General features: G+C 40.1%; 1 protein-coding gene and 1 long non-coding RNA gene across 2 annotated transcripts in view; one reads left to right on the top strand and one right to left on the bottom strand.

The window, feature by feature from the left end:
* Window positions 1–20190, bottom strand: part of LOC116039115 (collagen alpha-1(XXIV) chain) — a 96280-nt gene that overhangs the window by 32136 nt on the left and 43954 nt on the right. Inside the window, exons 15-28 of the mRNA XM_031283896.2 lie at window positions 16813–16866; window positions 16489–16533; window positions 16017–16070; window positions 15221–15274; window positions 14058–14111; window positions 12775–12828; window positions 12582–12635; window positions 11609–11653; window positions 11235–11288; window positions 9933–9977; window positions 6974–7027; window positions 5753–5806; window positions 3835–3888; window positions 2814–2867 (exon numbers count right to left, since the gene is read on the bottom strand). Of these exons, the coding sequence (XP_031139756.1) occupies window positions 2814–2867; window positions 3835–3888; window positions 5753–5806; window positions 6974–7027; window positions 9933–9977; window positions 11235–11288; window positions 11609–11653; window positions 12582–12635; window positions 12775–12828; window positions 14058–14111; window positions 15221–15274; window positions 16017–16070; window positions 16489–16533; window positions 16813–16866 (729 nt within the window). The remainder of the gene's footprint in view (window positions 1–2813; window positions 2868–3834; window positions 3889–5752; window positions 5807–6973; window positions 7028–9932; window positions 9978–11234; window positions 11289–11608; window positions 11654–12581; window positions 12636–12774; window positions 12829–14057; window positions 14112–15220; window positions 15275–16016; window positions 16071–16488; window positions 16534–16812; window positions 16867–20190) is intronic.
* On the top strand, window positions 345–18567 carry LOC116039118. Its single transcript, XR_004102253.2, has 3 exons — window positions 345–483; window positions 12087–12089; window positions 18557–18567. It is a non-coding gene; the product is annotated as an uncharacterized LOC116039118 (long non-coding RNA).

Raw genomic sequence — 20190 nt, 5'->3', positions numbered from 1 at the left:
CTTGTCTTTTATATCTTTATCTTTGATGGCTCTCTCTCTCTATCAGTTCCTATTTTGTCTGAACCTCTGGCTTTCGTCAGACATCAAGCTTCCAGGCAGACAAACACCGCTTTATCTTTCCCTCTCATTGTTCCTTCCTATAGATCATCTCTCTCTCCAATCTTGGTTTAAAAGTCATTCAGGCAATCATTTCTGCCAAGTGACCAATGCTGCTGTAACCTGTGGTCCACCCTCGTTAGTGTTTCACTGATTCTGCAAAAAGGTACCCAATTAAACAACTGCTTATTAACAATTAATAACTAGATATGTTCCGATACCGATACCAGTATTGGAAAAGCTTCCGATACTACCTAAAATGCTGGTATCGGTATCGGAAAGTACTGGAGTTTATGCACCGATCTGATACCGATACCACATAATTAAGCCCTGAAGAAAATTGACTTTAAAGTAGTTTATTTCTGTTCTTTTTCCGTTATGACTGAAGTTCTGTAGCGTTCATTGTTTGCATTTGTTCATGTTTCACATAAGGTTTAACCTGAGCCAGGCCGTACAACAAAGATAGAAATCACATCACATCCATAGAGGGATAGTAGTATACAGCTGTTAAAACATAAAAAAATATATGACACACTGGTATCGGATCAGTACTCGGTATGTGCAGATACGCTTACGCAGATAAGTTCAGGTATTGGAATCGGTATCTGGAAGCAAAAAATGGTATCTGACCATCTCTAGTAATAACACATATAACACATTATTACACAGTTTGTCTACAAGAACATTTGTGGAGCAGGTGAAGGTGCATTTTACTGTGAGTGTTTATTAAAATAGGCAAGAGGAATCAGAGATAGATATATTAGATATGAGGGAAGCAACTCATAATTCAGAGGAGGAAGTGACTGTGAGTGATCCCACAACGACAAAAAGCTTTAGAACTAGTGCAGGTGTGTGCCAACTAGGGCAGGTGCACACCAGATAATTCAGCTCCAAGATATGACTTGTTGTTTTATAGATCAGAGGGCAAAATGATAAGAACGAGTGATAAGCAGTGCAACAGTTACATTTAGCTTTTGTAATGTTGCATTCTGAAGTTTATCTGTTATCGACAAAAAAAACCTGCAGTGTTGAAAAAATCTTTAAAAAAAAAAAAAAAGCTTACAAGGGGACATGTGACTTTGATTCAAATGATTAGCTTTCACAATTTCCACTGGTCCATGATGGAGGATTTTAGGGTAACTATATCTTACCTCAGTAAGACAGGAAATGCAAGCACACACTGACACTTGTATGGCTTACAGTAAACAACACAAGCCGTGGCATGTCAAGTGCTACCATATGTTTTGCTTGGCAAAATGTTCAACTGGAGGAAAATAAGTGAGCGGAGGATAAAGGAAGTGAAGTATGGATGAGTGATGAAGTGTTAGAAGTAGTGTGGTTGTAGGGATTGCTCAAGTGGCTTGTTAGCGTTTCTGGCCCATTTTCTTGCATTAGCTTAAATGGACTCACATTAAATAAGAAAGCTTTAGCCTTGGCACTGCTGCGCAGTCCGGTACTCGAGTGAAGCACATGCAAACTATCAGTTTAGGAAAGTAAATTAAAATCTGTGGTAGGCACTTTATTTTTTATGTTAGGCACTTTATCACATAGTATAAACACCTTTGACTAGCATGAATAATACCCGGCTAACATGCTGTCAACAAAACTACTCACTAGAAAAGGTTGGTAACAATAAACATTAACAGCCACGTTCACAGTCAGTGCAAAAATATTCCTTAACAAGAGAACAGTTCTAGTTTAGTATCATTAACATCAACATTTCATATGAATATTAATGCACTGAAAATGAATATTCATAGCTGTATGTACATCACTTCTTGACCATGTGTTTTGGCCATTGTTGAGGAACTACAGTATATTTCTTGGTTTAATACAACACTGTTACAGAGATTAACATTATATTGTATTATTCAATAACTGTCAATGGCAAATAATAATTTGGATTGAGTAATTTCATCCCAGAAAGTACGGCAAAAAAACTATGAAAATGATAAACCTATAATGTTTGTGTGGCTAACGTTCAACTGTTTTAGACTTTACATAAAAAGATCTATTCATTATATACCATAGAGGTCCAAACCGCTCAACAGGGAATTTAGTTACGTAAACATAGGGATGATATTTACAGACAAACCAAGTTGGCCCGAGACCCATTTTAGTTATATGGCATCATTGAAGCTGCTCTTGAATAAAGACTTTTAAATTTTGCTTCAAAAGGCAACACACACAAACTGTGATATAGTTGAGTTGTATCTAATTTAAGATGAACTTGCCAAGATGAAACCTCCTTTGTTTATTCTGATCTGATAGACTGTATAATCAACATGATGCACCTTAGTTGCTGCTACTGCTAGATTTATGTTGAAATTCTGGAAAGCTGTAAAAAAAAAGCCTGACTACAATTGAAATCATAAAACTATCTTTGCCTTCTGACTTGAAGGTGTCATTCTCCTCTCAGCCACACGATGTCTCACCAGTATTACCACACCATATCCATGTGACATTACCGTAATGTCTTTCAACAGGATATTCATGGGGCTTATGGAACCGCTGTTAATGCACCTATAAAGAAGCTTCGAGGAGAACAAACACATGTCTTCTAATTGCTTTAACCTTTGGTTTGTGGGGGTGGAACTGTAATACAAAACAGACAACCAAGGGTCTGATGTTTTCACGAGTTGTTTAGTTAAAGTCAGCTCACATAACATACAAAGGACTAGTGCATCTAATGCCCCAAAGGTAAATAGAGCTCTTACCCTCCTGCCCTTCGTCCCAGCGATGCCTGCACTACCCCTCTGCCCCTGTGGACCCTGTAAGTAAAAACAAGACAGACAAAAGATGGATGGCAGAGACAAAATAAAGATTGGTTTTCATAGTGTTTCTTTGGCAAGGTGCAGTTAGACACACTATGGAATACAGTGAGAATATTTACACAAACTTAATAGGGACAAACCTCTCTTAATGTGTCTTATAGCCCACATAAACACTAGCCCTAATGCACTACGCAGGCTTTAGCAGAACTACTGAACAATCTGCCAGTTAAGACATCCTGTTAACACAGGTCTAGACTAAATTGTGGGAAACAGGAAAACTGATATATCAAATAACCCCCCTTAAATTTTATGTGTTTACAAAAACCAAGAGTACGTTCCTCCAAATCAGTTTAATGGTCCAAGTTAATCTCGGAATTTAGGCGTTTATAATATCCAGCCAAGACACTGAGAAGAGAAGATGAGAGTCAATGCATCCAAGCGTCTCAGTCCATTAAGTACTAATGTGTGTATGACTAAATCCAAAATGCAGAGGGAGCAAAAGAAAAGAAAACAAACTTTGACAAAGGAAGTTAATGAAAGACCAATATGCGTAATACATACAGTTCAGTTCATACAGTAAATATAGATATACACGTGGTCATCCCAATGCAAACAATCACTATTTCACCAGCTACATTAAATCCAGTGCAATATTTATTCAGGGTTATAAGTCTCCAAGACCTTGTCTGTGTGTATGTTCATGCCATTTTCTGTTGTTATACATGTATGCTTTGTTTCCTTACTTTATGTTATTTGTGGTAATGTCTTTTGGTGCTATTCATCTTATGTATGTCTGTATATCTATGTCCTCTTTTTTATATGAGCTCCCCAGGGATGCAAAAAGAATTTCAGCCCTGGCTGACAATAAAAGTTGTATCGTATCGTATCGTATCGTATCGTATCGTATCGTATCGTATCGTATCGTATCGTATCTGGTATTACATGACGAGGGTAAGACACTTACAGGTGCACCTTGCAGGCCGATGTCCCCTGGACTTCCTGGCAACCCTGGATAGCCCTTACACCAAAACAGAAACAACAAACATTATGGAAAGGGAGACAAGAAATTATGTCACTGTTTAATGGCATCTGCTACATGGGTAGTAATGGTGGTTACCATTATTATACACATTATTCAAACTATGCTGCATTAGCTCTTCAGGATTTTAACGATGACTAGTAAAACGCGGTTACATCTGTAACTGGAAAGGATTGGCACTGTTCTGTAGGACTGTGTTTTATATTATGTTGTCTTAGAATGTGCTCCAGACCACCTAGATAAAAAGAGACAGCTGGGTGCTGTGCTTCTCATCACACCCATTCTCATTCTGTAATAATCTATCCATGCTATTGAAGAAACAACAGTAAAGACTAAAGTGGCTGGGATTTACCAGGAAAAGCTTATCCCTGTAAACCACCATTCAAACAGAAACAGAGCTTTATGAGATGATCATTGTAATCTGTGGTGATACAGCTCAAAGTCAAACTGCCACTCTTTGCTAATGTGGTATCATCATGGCACAAACTGGTTCACACAAATCACCATAATTCCTTACATAAGTCACACTGCTCTCTCTCTCTCTCTCTCTCTCTCTCTATCAGTCAATCTCTTTCAGTCAAACATGCACACACACTAGCAGTGATTCAATCATCTAACTATTCAGCCAGCCAGCCACCAAATTAGTCATCCTCTCTTCCAGCCAGCCAATCAGACAGCCTGCTAGCCAGTCTGTCAGCCAGCTAGGTCAGGAATGGGGCCCAAAGGCCCAGACATGGAGTTAATCCAAGGCCCCAGGACAGTGAGGGAGGCCAGCCTCGCTCATGTATCAGTACAGGAGACAGTGGGAACACTGCTGCAATGGACAGCATAGGGTTGGGCGATGTCTACCGAATTGGCATATGACGATGTATACAGTGAAACTTCATGATGGACGATGACGTCATCAATAATTATTAACATTCAGGCATCTTGCTCCCAGTGCGTTCTTGCTGCACGTCTGTATAGGCCTCAGACTGTGGACTGGGGCTGCGCAAGTCATCTAAACTGAAACTAAAACTCAAATCATATGGGCACAAAATCTTTTTTTAATACTGGAAGTGTTTTTATACTTTCAATGAGACACAATCATACTTACCCTGGCATTTGAAACAAGTTTAGACAAATGTGCTTTTTCTGCTCCGCCATTAAAAAGCTTTAACTCCAAATTACAACACCAACAGTTGACATTTTGTCGAAGATGAGACAAAACGGTATGCCACTGGAGCTCATTACTGTCACAATGAGGTACAAACTGGGAGTGAGTGATGCTGACCAGCTTCTTATTCAAACTGATACCCCAAATCACAGGTCTCATCCTAGCAACAGACGATTAACTAAGAATTTTATGACTGCAAAGAGACATCACAGACAGAGAACACCAAAAGGTATTTACAGATCCAAATACAGTGTTTACTCAGTCTAATCACTGGATTTGATCAACCAGACCAGACTGAGTGTTCCAAAAGAATCACTGAAATAAAAGCTGTATTTTGCTTTTCCTCCCTATCCTCAGCATTCACTGTGGGTAAACCGATTTGACACAGCGGAATTTTGTATCAACAAAACTTACAACATTGAGGAGTCTGGAACATTTTTCGGCCAAGTGAGTCTGCTTTCATTTCCATGAAATAAACCTACAAGGTTTTGGCAACGAAAAGGTTTATTTCGTTGCCAAATCTTACAGCCAATAATTGCTCAGTGGTTCAGTTGTATATTCATCATCCTTAGACATTAGTTTACTGAACAATGTATTTCATCTCTGGTTGTCTGGTTGTCTTTGGGGTTTACCAACTCTCAGATAAGATGCAGAGCTATGCAGTATATCCTGAGTGATTGTACTTACCCTTGGCCCCTTCTCCCCAACTGGACCAGTTGGACCCGCTGGTCCTCGGTCGCCCTGGGGAAAAACACAGTAAGACAGAAAGAGAGCTGATCATTAAACTATGACCTGAAAGCTCAACACAGAAAACCCCAACACAGCTTCACATACATGTTTCCTAATGAAGAGCAGTGAAACTGGAGAAGAGCTTCTCAAATGCAGAAGGTTAGATTGACAGCTGGTTGAATGGAGTGCAAAAGCGAGCAATTACTTTGAAACCCAGTTTGTGGGACAGTGCGTTAAAAGCAAAGGTAACTCCTGGTGAGCAGTAAAGCTGCCTAGGTCTCCACTCTAACCCCTCTAACACTTGTGTCAGCGATGCTTTAATCCTCCTTGAACTGTGCAACATTCATGACTGTACAAGTACACATCCAGTTCTGGATAGTTTTAAGGCTCTGTATTGGACAGAAAAGTCTAAACCAGAGGATGATATTGAACTAAATGTATATATATATATATATATATATATATATATATATATATATATATATATATATATATATATATATATAATGAGAAAGGAATTTGCGGGCTGTCAGGGTATGGCTGGTGCTGACAGATTGAACCAGGAGGAGGATTTTGCGTAAGAGGGGGCGGAGGACATGCAAGAGTCTGACAAGCAGACGGTTTCCAATCACAAGAACATGTTCTGACACACAGGGGGCTTCTGGATAGGAAGGAAAAGGGAAAAGGTAAAGATAGAGGGAACAATGGAAAAAAGGGGGGGTTTTTGAGGACTGTCAATAATCAACACCCAGACTGCTGGTAAACTCATTTCACTTGAGTAGGAAGGCTGCAGAGCCGGTAAAATATTAAATTTTAAGCTGAGAAGAGAACATGGAGAAAGCTTTAGGGCCTCTCCAGATTTAATCACAGCACATGTCTAATGACACCAATCAGGAACAAATCAAGTTTTAGGGTTCTGACAGGCCAATACGTCTACAGAGGTTTGTCAAATACTTAAGTGAAATTGGTGTGCGAAAATTGATGGTGACATGGCTTTGACTATATGGTTATTGATGTCGATGTGAGAGTGTTGAGTATTTATCTAAGCATGTGTTTTGGGCGCCTCTGGGGCCTCAATCCATGGCTGCTTAACACAGCCCAAATTACATGGCTCTGGCACTGACAAGCAACCAGCTGATGCTGACTGACAGCTTAATGACAGAGAAACACACTACTTACCTTTTCACCAGGAACTCCGATCCCACCAGCTATCCCAATCAGGCCTAGTGGACCCTGGAGAGGAGAGGAGAGGAGAGGAGAGGAGAGGAGAGGAGAGGAGAGGAGAGGAGAGGAGAGGGGAGAGGAGGAGAGGAGAGGAGAGGAGAGGAGAGTTGAAACAAACACATCAGAAGAAAGTACAAGTACAGGTGTATGGACCTGATCATCATATATCTAAGGGTCATTTCCCAACTTGTTATGACAAGGACTGGACCTGGAATGCAAGAGGTCATATGAATCATGGAACTAAACTATGTTGTCTGGCATGAAGCAACTATAACATACTGTAGTTTCTGTGCACAATATCAATGATTGGGAATTACTACGGGCAAAGTCTGGCATTGCCAGACCTTCCTCTACAGCGCTGCGGGGAAGGGTCTGGAGAGTCCACACAGCATTCTGGGATGGGAGAAAAACGTGCTCTAGTTTATTGGGATTACTTTAAACCAATCACAATCATCCTGGGCGGCACTAAACATAATAAACCATAGTCCTCATAAATCCACCGGAGTTTACACAAACAATTGATCAATCCCGGAAGTGGAACGTCGTAGATATAGACTACTATAGGCATGGTAGTATCACAGCATAAAGTAACTCAATACAGATGGCCCCAAAAAGACACACATTACTTAGTAAAGGAGTCCTCATAGGGAAAATACCAGCTTATGTACAAACAAGAGTTTTTGGTGGAGCTTAACCACTTCCAGATCGTCTGGGATAGGGGCTGTGGTTTGGTCCAGTGCCAGCCTCTCCAATCTAGAGCTCCAGACCAAAAGTAAAACGTATGGGTGGGTGGTTAGTTGTTACTGCAATAATTCATTTTACTGCCCAATTGCAGACCATGGCCTCACTTCTGGCCAACCACAAAAGCCAACGCGGTCAGACTGCGGCTCTCTCTGGTTGTAAGGGGCCAATTTCCATTGCAGCGCTGCCTCCTTGCAGGATGATATATTCACATTGTTAAACGGTTACGAGATTCTACTGCTATTCTTACTTCTGTCACATAATCATATAGTATATGTTCTTGTTATATACCTCTATGTTCTAGGGAAAGCAAGAATCAGAGAGAGCGACAGACAGACAAAAAGAAACTGATTGCAACATAACAAGTCGACAGAGTGAGACAAAGTGGAAGACAAGAAACAGGCCACTAAGATAAACACAATGAGATTTTGCTCCAGTTGCTACTCCCTATCTCAGCTAGAAAGGCTGACAGCTTCAAAGTGTTTCTCATGTATCATCACCTAAAGGGTTTTTTATCCAGTTGGATGCAAGTAAAGCAGTTGAGCGATGGATTAGTTGCAGAGTGTCTGTGAGGGGATGCAGGCATGGGAACAGGAGCTCTAAATTGACCTCAAATCCCTTAATTGGGACACACAGTGAGACAATGTGGTACCCTGTATCATTTAACAGAAGGAAATGGTTTAAAGGGGTTTCCATGTGACAGGGCCTTGACATGGGAGCTTTTACAGTAATGATTTGAAGGCGATCTGGTTTCTCAGACACAGCATGGGATCAAAAAGCACTGGTATAACCATTAACCTTACAGTTAGGGAAGAAATACAGCCCATGTCACTTATTGTTAAGAGTATTATGGCTCTCCCACACACATGCCTCTTTCTCGAACACACATGTAAGTACACACTGAGTCACTGACATGAAAATCAAAGCACAGAGGTTGACATGTGGACTACATTTCAAAGCACATTTGTGGTTGTCTTTGGTAATTGAGGACTGAAACATGTGTTATTAGCCATGGACTTGATGGTGGTGTAAAAATGGATCATTCAGCAGCCAATCTAAATCGACTTAAATACAACTGTAAAACCCTCCAGTCAAATTTCACTTTAAACTGTTTTTGGGAAGGATTATGGTAATACAGGGGCACTCTGTGAAGACGGGCGGCCAGCTTGTATCAACTCTGGGTTAACCTGCACTAGTCAACAACCGTCTATCTCAGTTTCTTACATATCTACTTTATGTGGAAAGTGATGTAATGCCATTCATTAGAGCCTCCATATGTTTCTCTCTACATAGCCCCATGGTTCCTCTTTGGCTTCAAAGGCCCCTCTACTCAGTAAGTGCTTAATCCCTCTCATATGTGCACTGCAACTACACAGTCCAACATGGCTCGCTTGGTTGCTTCCACTATGCACAGAATGCAAATATTAACATTAAGGGGCCTCCGGTAAGGACGGACATACTTTGGATGTTCAGAGCAGTTGTGCGCTTTAACAAAGGGAAAACATGTCCCAACAATTCTCTAGAGTATTTGTGCTGGGTATAAAGCATTAACTGAAGCATGAAACTGTATGTGTGCTGTACTGTGTGTATTGCTAGATTTAGAAACAATCCTAACACAGATGTTTTGGGACACTTGCAAAGCCACTTGATGGACAAAGACCAACGTCATTTTGGTCATTATGTTATTATACTTAAAATTCATTATCAAGTATGATTATTGGGAAACATCAGGCGTCAAACACACTTTGGTAGGCTTTGAGCCTTAAACAAATGAGGTGACTTCGACACTGATTGGTGTTCCTTCTGTTCTACTCTGGTGTTCTGCCAATTGCATGATGAGAACACTATGTATTTGGTGATGGGAGAGGATCCAAATCTCTCTCAAAATTAAAAGTGGGTCATGCAAATAGCTAGACATCACAAGATGTTCCTGAAACTTCCTCAGCACTTCCCACACTGGAGGATTTAATAATCGGCATCATCTCAATGTCGCATGACCTTTAAGCAAACTATTAAAACAATGTAAGGACAGGAACTCAAGCTAATACAATCTATAGCACAGACTCCACAATGACACTTTTAAAGAGGGATTTAATGAGAAGCTACTAATCGACAGCAGAAAGGCTGTTACTTAATGTCAGTCCTGTACATTACAACTGTGAAAGCAACTTACTTGTGGTCCAATTTTTCCAACATTCCCCATGTCCCCTTTCTCTCCCTGCAATCAGAAAACATCAAACAGTGTGCTGGTTAGTTTCCTGTAATTAAAGAGACCTCTGACACCATCCTGCCCTGCCACAAGCACAAGACTCACAGGATATTACAAGTGTAAAAAGGAACACACACACACAGACTGCATGGGACTGTGAATAACTTTGTGTTGCTTCTCATTGCGGTTTGTCAATATATATGATGATAGCCCTGGGAGAAATAATTGTCTCTCCTAATAAAAGCATGTTTACAACACAGTAAGTCTAGGCTATAAACCGGTCACAAACATGGAGACACTGGCACTCAGAGGGAAGCACTAGCCAATAATATAGAATGATAACATCTTTAAACACATGATACCACAATCATTTGTGGTGCATATAAAAGCCATTTTCAGCCAATAAAATAGGGTGAGGATCAAGTCTGGAATGCTGTGGTTTGCTCAAGTAAAAAAGTTAAATAATTTAAACTGTACAAGCCATACGACTATTAGTGTCAGTTTTTCTAAAGATGGAGGTATACAGTTCTGGTAAAATAGATATAGCAGATTATTTGTTTCTCATTTGTTTGGAATCACAGGTCTTTTAGCAGGTGAATGGCATGAAGCTAACAAGAAGACATAGGCCCATTTCCATGTATTACAAGAAATTCACAGGCATTCTTTAAATTGTTCCCAATTTCTCAACATCTAATAATTTTAAATGGCAATTGAGACAAAAATAACTAGGTACAACAATGTTGTCTAAATGTTGTTCAACTGTAATGTACACATGAAAAAAAGCTAATCTATGCACAAACCTACGTACTTCCTTCAGGATGCACATTGGACATGAACTGACTGGTCTGTGTTTTTGGTACTACTAAAATCTAAGTAAATCAAAGTGTTTTCATGTGGTGGGATGAAATAGTTCACACTTTACTGTGGAAAATACCTTACTTATTCCTTCTCAAGCAAAATAAATGAATAAAGAAATATGATCCCATTAAAATTAAGACATTAAATGATTTCCTCTTAGGATACTGACATGGTTTTATAGGAATATTAACCAGCATTTTTGACAGTTTATCTTCAAGTATGAAATTCAGTTGCAATCTGGCATGAACAGTATTTAACCAAAACCAGTGTGCATTCTTTCAGACACAAAATTAATCATATTTAGTTGACTGTGTGATACATTTTTCAACTCCACAATGTACATATATTTAACACACTTCTGTATTCCACAATGTTGTGGCATGATGTATCGTTATAAACTAGACTCACCTCTAAACCGTCGGGGCCAGGTTCGCCTATGTAGCCTTTCCTTCCAGGTCTCCCCTACAAAGACAGGCAGAGAGACAGCGAGACAGACAGACAGGCAGAGAGACAGAGAGATAGACAGACAGACAGACAGACACACACACACACACACACACACACACACACACACACACACACACACACACGTACTGATCAAAATATTGTTAGTTATATAATGTAAGTTAATAATGTATATATCACATCTCATTCCAGCTGCTTCTTAATAGAATATCTAAGCAAATAGTTTCATTCAAACCACCTGCAAAAGGCTCCGTTTGTGTACATGTATCTCTATGTGTATTTGTGTATATACAGTATGAGAATCTGGGAGTTCTTACAGTAGGGCCAGCGCTGCCAGGTGGTCCGAGTGGTCCTTCTTCGCCCTGCAGAAACACAGTACAGATCATAATACACAAATATTTGCAAACAAACACACACACACACACACACACACACACACACACATGCTTACATATACACAGCAGAGTCCAACAGACTAGTAAATACAGCTGGCACACCAAACAACATGAATAAATGCACACACAGTAACGTTGTTATTCCATCTGCATGAGTTCCAACTTTCAAAAATAAAGTTCTTAACTCTAAACGTGCCATTCTTACTGGGCTGCCCCAGCTTCTGAAACCAAACCTACGCCACTGTCTATAGCTGTCAGATAAATGTAATCCACTTTTGTACTTGTACTCAAGTACAGCGCTTGAATAAATGTTACTTTCCACGTCTATGCTTTCAGGTATCAAAAAGCTTTTTCTCTGTACTCTATCTGACTTAGCTGCTGTGAACCCATACCAACAAAGTGTGTGTGAGAGGAGAGTACGTTGGCCAACTACAGCTCTGTGAGCGGTTGCCAGGTCAATGCTGTAACATTCATCACAATAGAAAAGTGTGTGTGTGTGTGTGTGTGTGTGTGTGTGTGTGTGTGTGTGTGTGTGTGTGTGTGTGTGTGTGTTGTATACCTGTCAAAGGCTTCTGTTCCTTTTTTTTCAGGGCTGGAAAACTTTCAGCCTTATTTTTATAAGCACCCAATGATGAATCATGACTTCACTAAGTGGAAAATGCCCCGAGAGATATGTCAGAGAAAAAAAAAATCCCACTAAGATCTAAGCTGCAACTGTTTGAGATATGACTAGATGCTAAATAGATAGATCAGAAGCACTGTGTTAGATAATCTTTCCTCAGACTAATGATCCAAGGTAAATCCCTTGATGAGCCATATTTTCCACTTTTCTGTATCAGTGAGTCAAGAACCGAGCAGATGAAATGGAAATAAGTTGAGTATTGAATTGTCTCACCTGTGTTCCTTGAGGACCCAGCGGACCTTGCGGCCCTCTGACACCCTGCAAACCCTGAAACACAGCCAAATGCATGAATTCACTTGGATGAATTTACAGTAATGACTGGATGGTCGGAGATGGAGAGAGAGAGAAAGAGAGAGAGAGAGAGAGGTAGAGAAAGAGAGAGAGAGAAAGAGAGATGCTGATATACCTTTGGTCCAGGTAGACCGTTGGGCCCTGGTACTCCAATGTCCCCAGGAAATCCCTTGCAAAAAACAGGATAAATAAATTATTATTCTATGTTATGATTATTTCACCTGCCATGAGTTACATGACTAACTGGTGGAGCTTGATCCCACACATTAAATGAACTCATTGCATCTCTGTACAGGATGGGGAATGGAATTATATTGCATTTAAAATGGCAGCTACAAAGTTTGCCTATTTGTATGTTGATGTACTACAGCAGCTCCTCTTTACGAATCACTGAAGGCATCCTGCATATGTCTGTATCAGGCAGACATAGGGGTGGGGCCATTCTTGAGTATATAGGGATGCTCATAGAAAACTGATGTAAGGATAGTGAGGACTGCTACGGAGTTGATAGAAGCTGAATACATTCAGGTACGCCTGCCATGACACGATCACTCATTTCAGAAGAATATGCCTGCTAGCTGTGGCCTATGTGACCTATGGTCATGTTGCACTCCTGACTGCAGTGTGTCTTTGACATTTTCCATGCTTTTCACATACGATGAAGCATCAACAATGACCTCTGTGACAAAAGGGGAGGTATTCTACAGAACATCCAAAGCACAGACATGCTGGAGGTAGATGCCATAACAGGGAAAGCAAGGGACAAAAGATAAAAATTGTTTTGATGAAATGTTTTACATTACATTACATTCCGTTACGTTACTTTACGTTCAAATGTTTTGGGGCTAATGGGACGCCTTGATTGATGTCTCCATTGCCGAAACACTCAAATTATGTAAGTAAGTGAGTGAGTAAGTATGAATAATTTAAACATATGCCAGTGTGCCCTAGTAAAATTTCAATTTGCTTTTCTTTCATTGAACAACACTGTATAATACTGTACAATTAAACCATTAATATTTTAATAGGATTAAAAGTCTAAATCCCCATTTTACTGTTCTTAGAGCCATCTCGTTTCAACAGATGAAACATCAGGATCACCCTTCAGGCCATGTAAAGTGAATGGTTATGTTCAGCAAATATCATGGTCCAACTGGCCTGTTTGACTATCACATACTATATAATATATGAGTTGAATTTTTTATGTAACGGTGGCCAGAAAAGGAAAGGTCACAAGATCATTTAAAGGTCATCTAATGACCAAAGTAATAAGACATCATTATGTTCTGTTTAGTTATGTTCATTGTTTCCCATTTTGAGATGTTCAAGACATTTTTTTTTGGCAAAAGAGGAAAGGTCATGGAGTCACAACAATCAGTAGGTCCTGTGGTGTGCTACCTCTGGTCCTGGAGGCCCATGCGGTCCTTGTGCCCCCATCTCGCCGATTTTACCCTGTTTAAAATACAGAAAACCCACCTTAATTATAATGTGTTCCTTCTGTTCAAATATAGGTAATGCAGTCTATTCCTTCATCGAGTATGGATCTGAATAATGCTGACTGACTCAATGTGATTCCACATAGAGTTGTTATAGCCATTTGATATGATGCTCAATCACACTGATGGGTGAAGAGCAAATAACCAAGTAAGCACTGATACAAGTTAGACATCTGACCCTGAACGGCTAAATGGTTCTCTCTCTCTCTCTCTCTCTCTCTCTCTCTCTCTCTCTCTCTCTCTCTCTCTCTCTCTCTCTCTCTCTCTCTCTCTCTCTCTCTCTCTCCTTCTCTCTCTCTCAATTCAATTCAAAGAGGCTTTATTATTATGGCCATATTCAAACATAGTATTGCTAAAGCACATAGTACAACAGGGAAATGTGAAGTTTTTACGATGCAAATAATAAAACATGTTAACAGTCATGAAAAAGCAAAAACTTTGTCAACAATGTTTAACAACAGCAAGAATAAAACTGATGGATATCAGCAACAACATGAAAATAATAATAATACAGTAATAGTAAATAGAGATTGTGTGTGTGGCTCACTCACTGTTCCTCAAAGTGTGGTAAGTAAAGACTTACTCTGCTGCTAGACTGCAGCTCTGAGTGTGCTCTCCCAACATGATTGGCATTTTGTTTATGTTATGGTTATGTGGTCAAATTCAGGATGCTTGTATTTGAATTTTGGGAAATATTTAGTTCTGATCATTCCGAGGACTGTGCTAACTTGGAACTATGTCATAGAGAGAGACATGTATTCCACGTCTTGCTTCCCTCATTGGAGCTCACTACCGATGTGTTGTGAATGTGACCAAATTGACTTCAGTTTACAAGCAAACAAAAATAGATTCCAGATCTCATTGTGGTACACTGTGTTTTCTGTACAACACCTGCATAGAATGGCATGCACACACACACACACACACACACACACACACACACACACACACACACACACACACAAACACTCATAAACACGCAAATGCACAAATAAATACACTTTCAGTAAAGTCTACACATGCACCCTTGGCTGCACAGATGCATACACACTCACACGAACATACCGGTGGTCCTGGTTTCCCTCTTAGCCCAGTAGGACCAGGTGCACCAGCAACACCCTGAAAGAACGAGGCATAACAATCTCAAACTGGTCTTACACACCCTTTGTGTGTTAGTGTGTTTGTTTTTATCCATTTTCATATAACTGAATGCATGCCTAGATCTGTGTTACTGTGTGTGTGTATGTGTGTGTGTTACTGTGTTACTGCATGCGTACGTGTGTGTGTATGTGTGTGTGTGTGTGTGTATGTGTGTGTGTGTGTGTGTGTGTGTGTGTGTGTGTGTGTGTGTGTGTGTGTGTGTGTGTGTGTGTGTGTGTGTGTGCGTGTGCGTGCATGTGTGTGTACAAACCATTTTTAACATGGGACAAGCATTATGTGGTGACCTCACGTGATTAATGAATCAACAACTGCATTTATCCAAACAATGTTTTGGTTCATCTTTTCCTAATTTAGCAAAGACTAATGTTCCTCCATTGATTCTGCTATTGTCAAATAATTTGTCTTAGCAGGAGGTAAACAGAGAGCACTCCTGGGATGTTTAAACAATCAAGAAAAAAAATAATAAATAATGAACTGTACAAGTGTTATCAAGTGACATATGCTCTCAACAAAAGATGAGTATTGTGCTGGAATTTTTACTCCACAATTCACAGTTCATGAAGTCACGACTGATGCGTGGGAATAAAATGTCTAATGAAATCAAATTGCTGGTCATAATAAATCCATGCACGTAATGTTCAGATGGTGTGCGTCTGTGTTTTACCTAAAATCTTGCTTGAGTGACAGGAGACGTCCTTACCTTATCACCTTGGTACCCCATCTCTCCTGGTTCGCCCATTTGTCCCACTTCACCCTGAATTTCACAGTATCATACAGAGATATAACACAACACTACTCTGCCACAGTGATCACAATACGACCATAGATGAGAGATATATACCTATACATAAAGTACATACTGTATAATATATGAACATTATGCAACACTTGTAAACTTTCAAGGCAAGCTGCTATCAAAATGCAGTTTGAATAGCATGAAAACAAATGGCAACACTGTAAGAAACAATAGAAATTGTGGAGCAACATCAATATTTAAAATAAGTAACTACTAACGTGCTCCGTCTATCATCATGATATTGAATTTGAGTTTGTTTTAGTGGCTGCATTATCCAAATGTTAACAGGATCACTTGTAATATGTAGTACTATGCAAGTTGGGCTACTGACACATTACACACAGATACACTGCAATAATATAAATATTTAGATCACCTTATCACCTTTCAATCCAGGCAGGCCGGCTCGTCCTGCTGGGCCCTGCCACAGGGAAAGGACAGAAGGGAGGGAAAGTAGAATAATCAGTTCATTAGAGAAAGGGGTGTTGCAAGAAATCACTTCAATGGCATCATTTGTTTTGAAGCAGGGATTTGCAAATGAAGTAAAGCCAAGAAGGAGGCTGATAAAAGTTGACATTGTGGTAAACGTTTTGAAACTTATGCAATAGATATTTTATGGATTTAAATGGTTTAACTTGATAGTACTGTACAGTATTTTCCTTAAGTTTTGAGCATTTGCAGTAGCCACTGTCTAATCTACCTGAGGTCCCACCAGACCAGACAGTCCTCGCAGTCCCTCAGGCCCCGGGTCCCCCTGTGAAGGGAAGGAGGTACACAATGGAATTTATGTATCACAAACACAGACACTTTTGATACCGGCCCACAGTTGTTGACTGACACTGAATGGCATTTTCACACTAAATGTTTCCGATTTCTTCTTGGCAGGGACTTTTGTCTTGACATCAACACTATCTGCTGTTTCCAACACAGAACATTCCTTTTTGTCACAACCTTACAACACAACTAAGCCGTGTTGACAGTGTATCCAGTTGTTTTGTATGGGTCTGGCCTGCTCACTACTGCCAGCCCACAACATCCACTCTAATTGACAGCGGGGAGGTAAGAATGGCCAGAATGTGTGGCTGGACTGAAAAAATACCCTTTACAAGCAGGCAGGCAGTTGGCTGGCCACTGACTGCTAAAACCATGTCAGAAGTGATTATATTGCCGACAAAGTGCGTCTGCGTGTGTGTCTAAGGATGTGCAAGCAAATGCACATATGCACCATTCACACAGACAGACAAAAACACATTTAACTAAATACAGCCTCTGTACCTGGGTATATAGGCATGGATTCCTTTGATATTGTGGTAAACATTTTTATTGATGGAACCAGGCAGCCTGCTAACTCAAGTTTTTTTTTCTCTTTGATGCTTAAAGGAGATGTGAGTAAGGGTGAAGAGTCATCAGAATTTGTTCCAAGACAGTCAGGAGAGGACAATGTCCGCCTTAACCAATAAGCTGAGGAAAAGTGAATACAACTGAATACAAAGACAATTAGGAACCTTGAACCTTTGTATCTCACTTCTCTGCAGTCAAAGGCCTGAGACTGAAACTGTCAGCCTGGTCTTTGTGCAAAAAAAAAAGTGTAAGTGAGAGGCGAGTGAGAGCATCAAGGACATGTTGCTTAAACTAGATGTCCATCTGGACCCTGTAAGGCTGGTGTTTGATGCTGTGGCTCCACTGCCGTACTGCAGCAGGATGGACACAAATCACATGCGCTTTATCAAAAGAAGCTTTCAACAGCGAACGCATGAAAAATTATGAACTGAAAGAAGGAGATAAGCTGAGAAAAATAACTTTCCACCCAAAACTTTGATGTTCACCAGGCCAGCTAAATTGATCTGGTACATCAACATCCCACGCTGTGTTGTAGCCTGACTGCCAGGTGGTTAGAGATCACCCAAACCATTATCTCCCAGCCACACTGAAGACAAGTGATTAAAGACTTGACAAAAAACAGATTGTAGCATTCCTGTTCCTCTTGTTTCAACACAACAACTGTAGCCTCAGAAAAGCCAATCAAACATAAAATGCTTCAGCACCCCGTGTATCATACACTAGATGTACTTCACCAACGTGCGACTGGGGGAAGCACAACAAAATTACTGTGTATGCAGGTCTCACCATACCATGTGTAAATGATGAAAAACTGGTTGAGGTAAGAGTGGTCAAGCAGAAACACGCACGCACGCACACACGCATGCACGCACGCACGCACCCATCCATCCACACACACACACACACACACACACACACACACACACACACGGCTGTGAAAAAGTGTCTGGCTATATCACATTTTGTTGATTATGTCACTGGCAAAGACATAATTGCATACCAGAACAAATACTGCTCTGTTTCTGCTCTCGTTCTGATTACTTAACTAAAGCTTAACTTGTGTAACTGTAACTTCTTGTAAATGCCTTTCATAAATAAGTGAGCACAACTGGAGCCACAAGGGTGTGGTTGACACTGGGAAGTGAAAATGAGTTTTCGATGTCAAATCAAAGTTCTTTGTGAGATCTACCTGTGTCAAAGTCACTCAGCTGGAAAGTTGACTAAATATGAATTACATCAAAGGCAGGATTAAGGCGGTGTAAGTATTTTGGCTCTCATGTATGATTACGCAAAAGTACTTACAGGCAATGATTTGTTGATATAAAGATGAGTAACCACTACATCAGCTTTAAATAAACATGTAATCAGCAATACATCAGATAGCCCACCATCTCTAAATGTTTTTTCACATACCAGAGAATTGGGGAACATTTACTACTGTTTGCCGATAAGAATCTTTCTAAAAGTTATCTTTTGTTATCGTTAATTGAGAGACGAGGTGTGTGTGTGTGTGTGTGTGTGTGTGTGTGTGTGTGTGTGTGTGTGTGTGTGTGTGTGTGTGTGTGTGCCTATAGTGTATGCAGCACATTCTTGTATGCATGTGTGCTCATCCTGTTCTTTCCAGAACATACAAACTGATCTATGGAGCGTCAGGCCTGACTGAGTCCTGAGACATGGAGTTAAACAAAGGTTTGCTACCAATTTCTTTTTCAGTTAATCTGGAGTGACAGTAAATTTGCTTCGTAAATTTTACTAGATAGTTCTACAGCGACACATGGTCTGCAACTCTGAAATGACACACTGAATGAAACTAAAATATCAGATGTAGTGAAATATTCAGATGGGTTTACTTCAAAGCTGTGGTATTCTCTATAATTTGATTGTGGTACGTGTGTAACCTTGCTTGTGTAAAAACTAAATAAAGATACATGGCTGCATGTTCATTCATGTCTGACTGTGTCTGTAGTAAAGATGACTTACAGCCAGTAGCTGAGGTGAAGGTTAAGGAAACCCCATCCATCCAGATGTGTCTAGTGCACACTGAGTGACCCTTCAAGCACCCCCAATAAATCCACATGTTATGAGGACAGCAAACCAGTGTAAATGAAGCTTGAAACTACGGCACAGGAAAGGTGCCGTGCACAGTTGTATCTATTTTTCTGACATGAACAGGGGATGTTTTAGAGGCCTTTTTAACAGTTAACAGTACACTCTGCAGTGAAAAGACAGCATTGTCTCTATTACACTAGATCTGTGACAGTGTAGTATTTGTCTCACTGTTGAAATAAGACAGAGCCTCCCAAGTGGTTATGCTGGTAACATTTAAACCTTTGGCAGATGGAGACCAGAGATTATTGAAATTTGACGTGCACCACTTATAATGCATTTCAAATTTCCATATGTTTAGGGTACTTTTACTGTACCCAACCATGGAACAACTGTGGTCAGAGTAATGTACATCTCCATTACTATACATGCGGGAAGTTTTGTTTACTTATTTGGCACTGTCATGCCCATGGAGTTAGTAGTGTTGAGGATACATGGCGTGCAGCCCTACTTATATTCTATTCCTCCCTGCGGAATACTTAGATTTCCGAAGTGATGGTCATTAACAGTAAGAAATAAGCTACTGCCCTACTTACTACTACTAACCAAAAGAATAGATGGGAGCATTAAAATTCACATTCATCACTCATGGAGAAACACAGGACATCCTGCTATCCATCATCCAAACCCA

Source organism: Sander lucioperca, chromosome 11 (assembly GCF_008315115.2).
Source record: "Sander lucioperca isolate FBNREF2018 chromosome 11, SLUC_FBN_1.2, whole genome shotgun sequence".
NCBI lineage: Eukaryota > Metazoa > Chordata > Actinopteri > Perciformes > Percidae > Sander > Sander lucioperca.
Note: the sequence above shows the minus strand (reverse complement) of the source record. Positions and strands in the feature narration are given on the sequence as shown.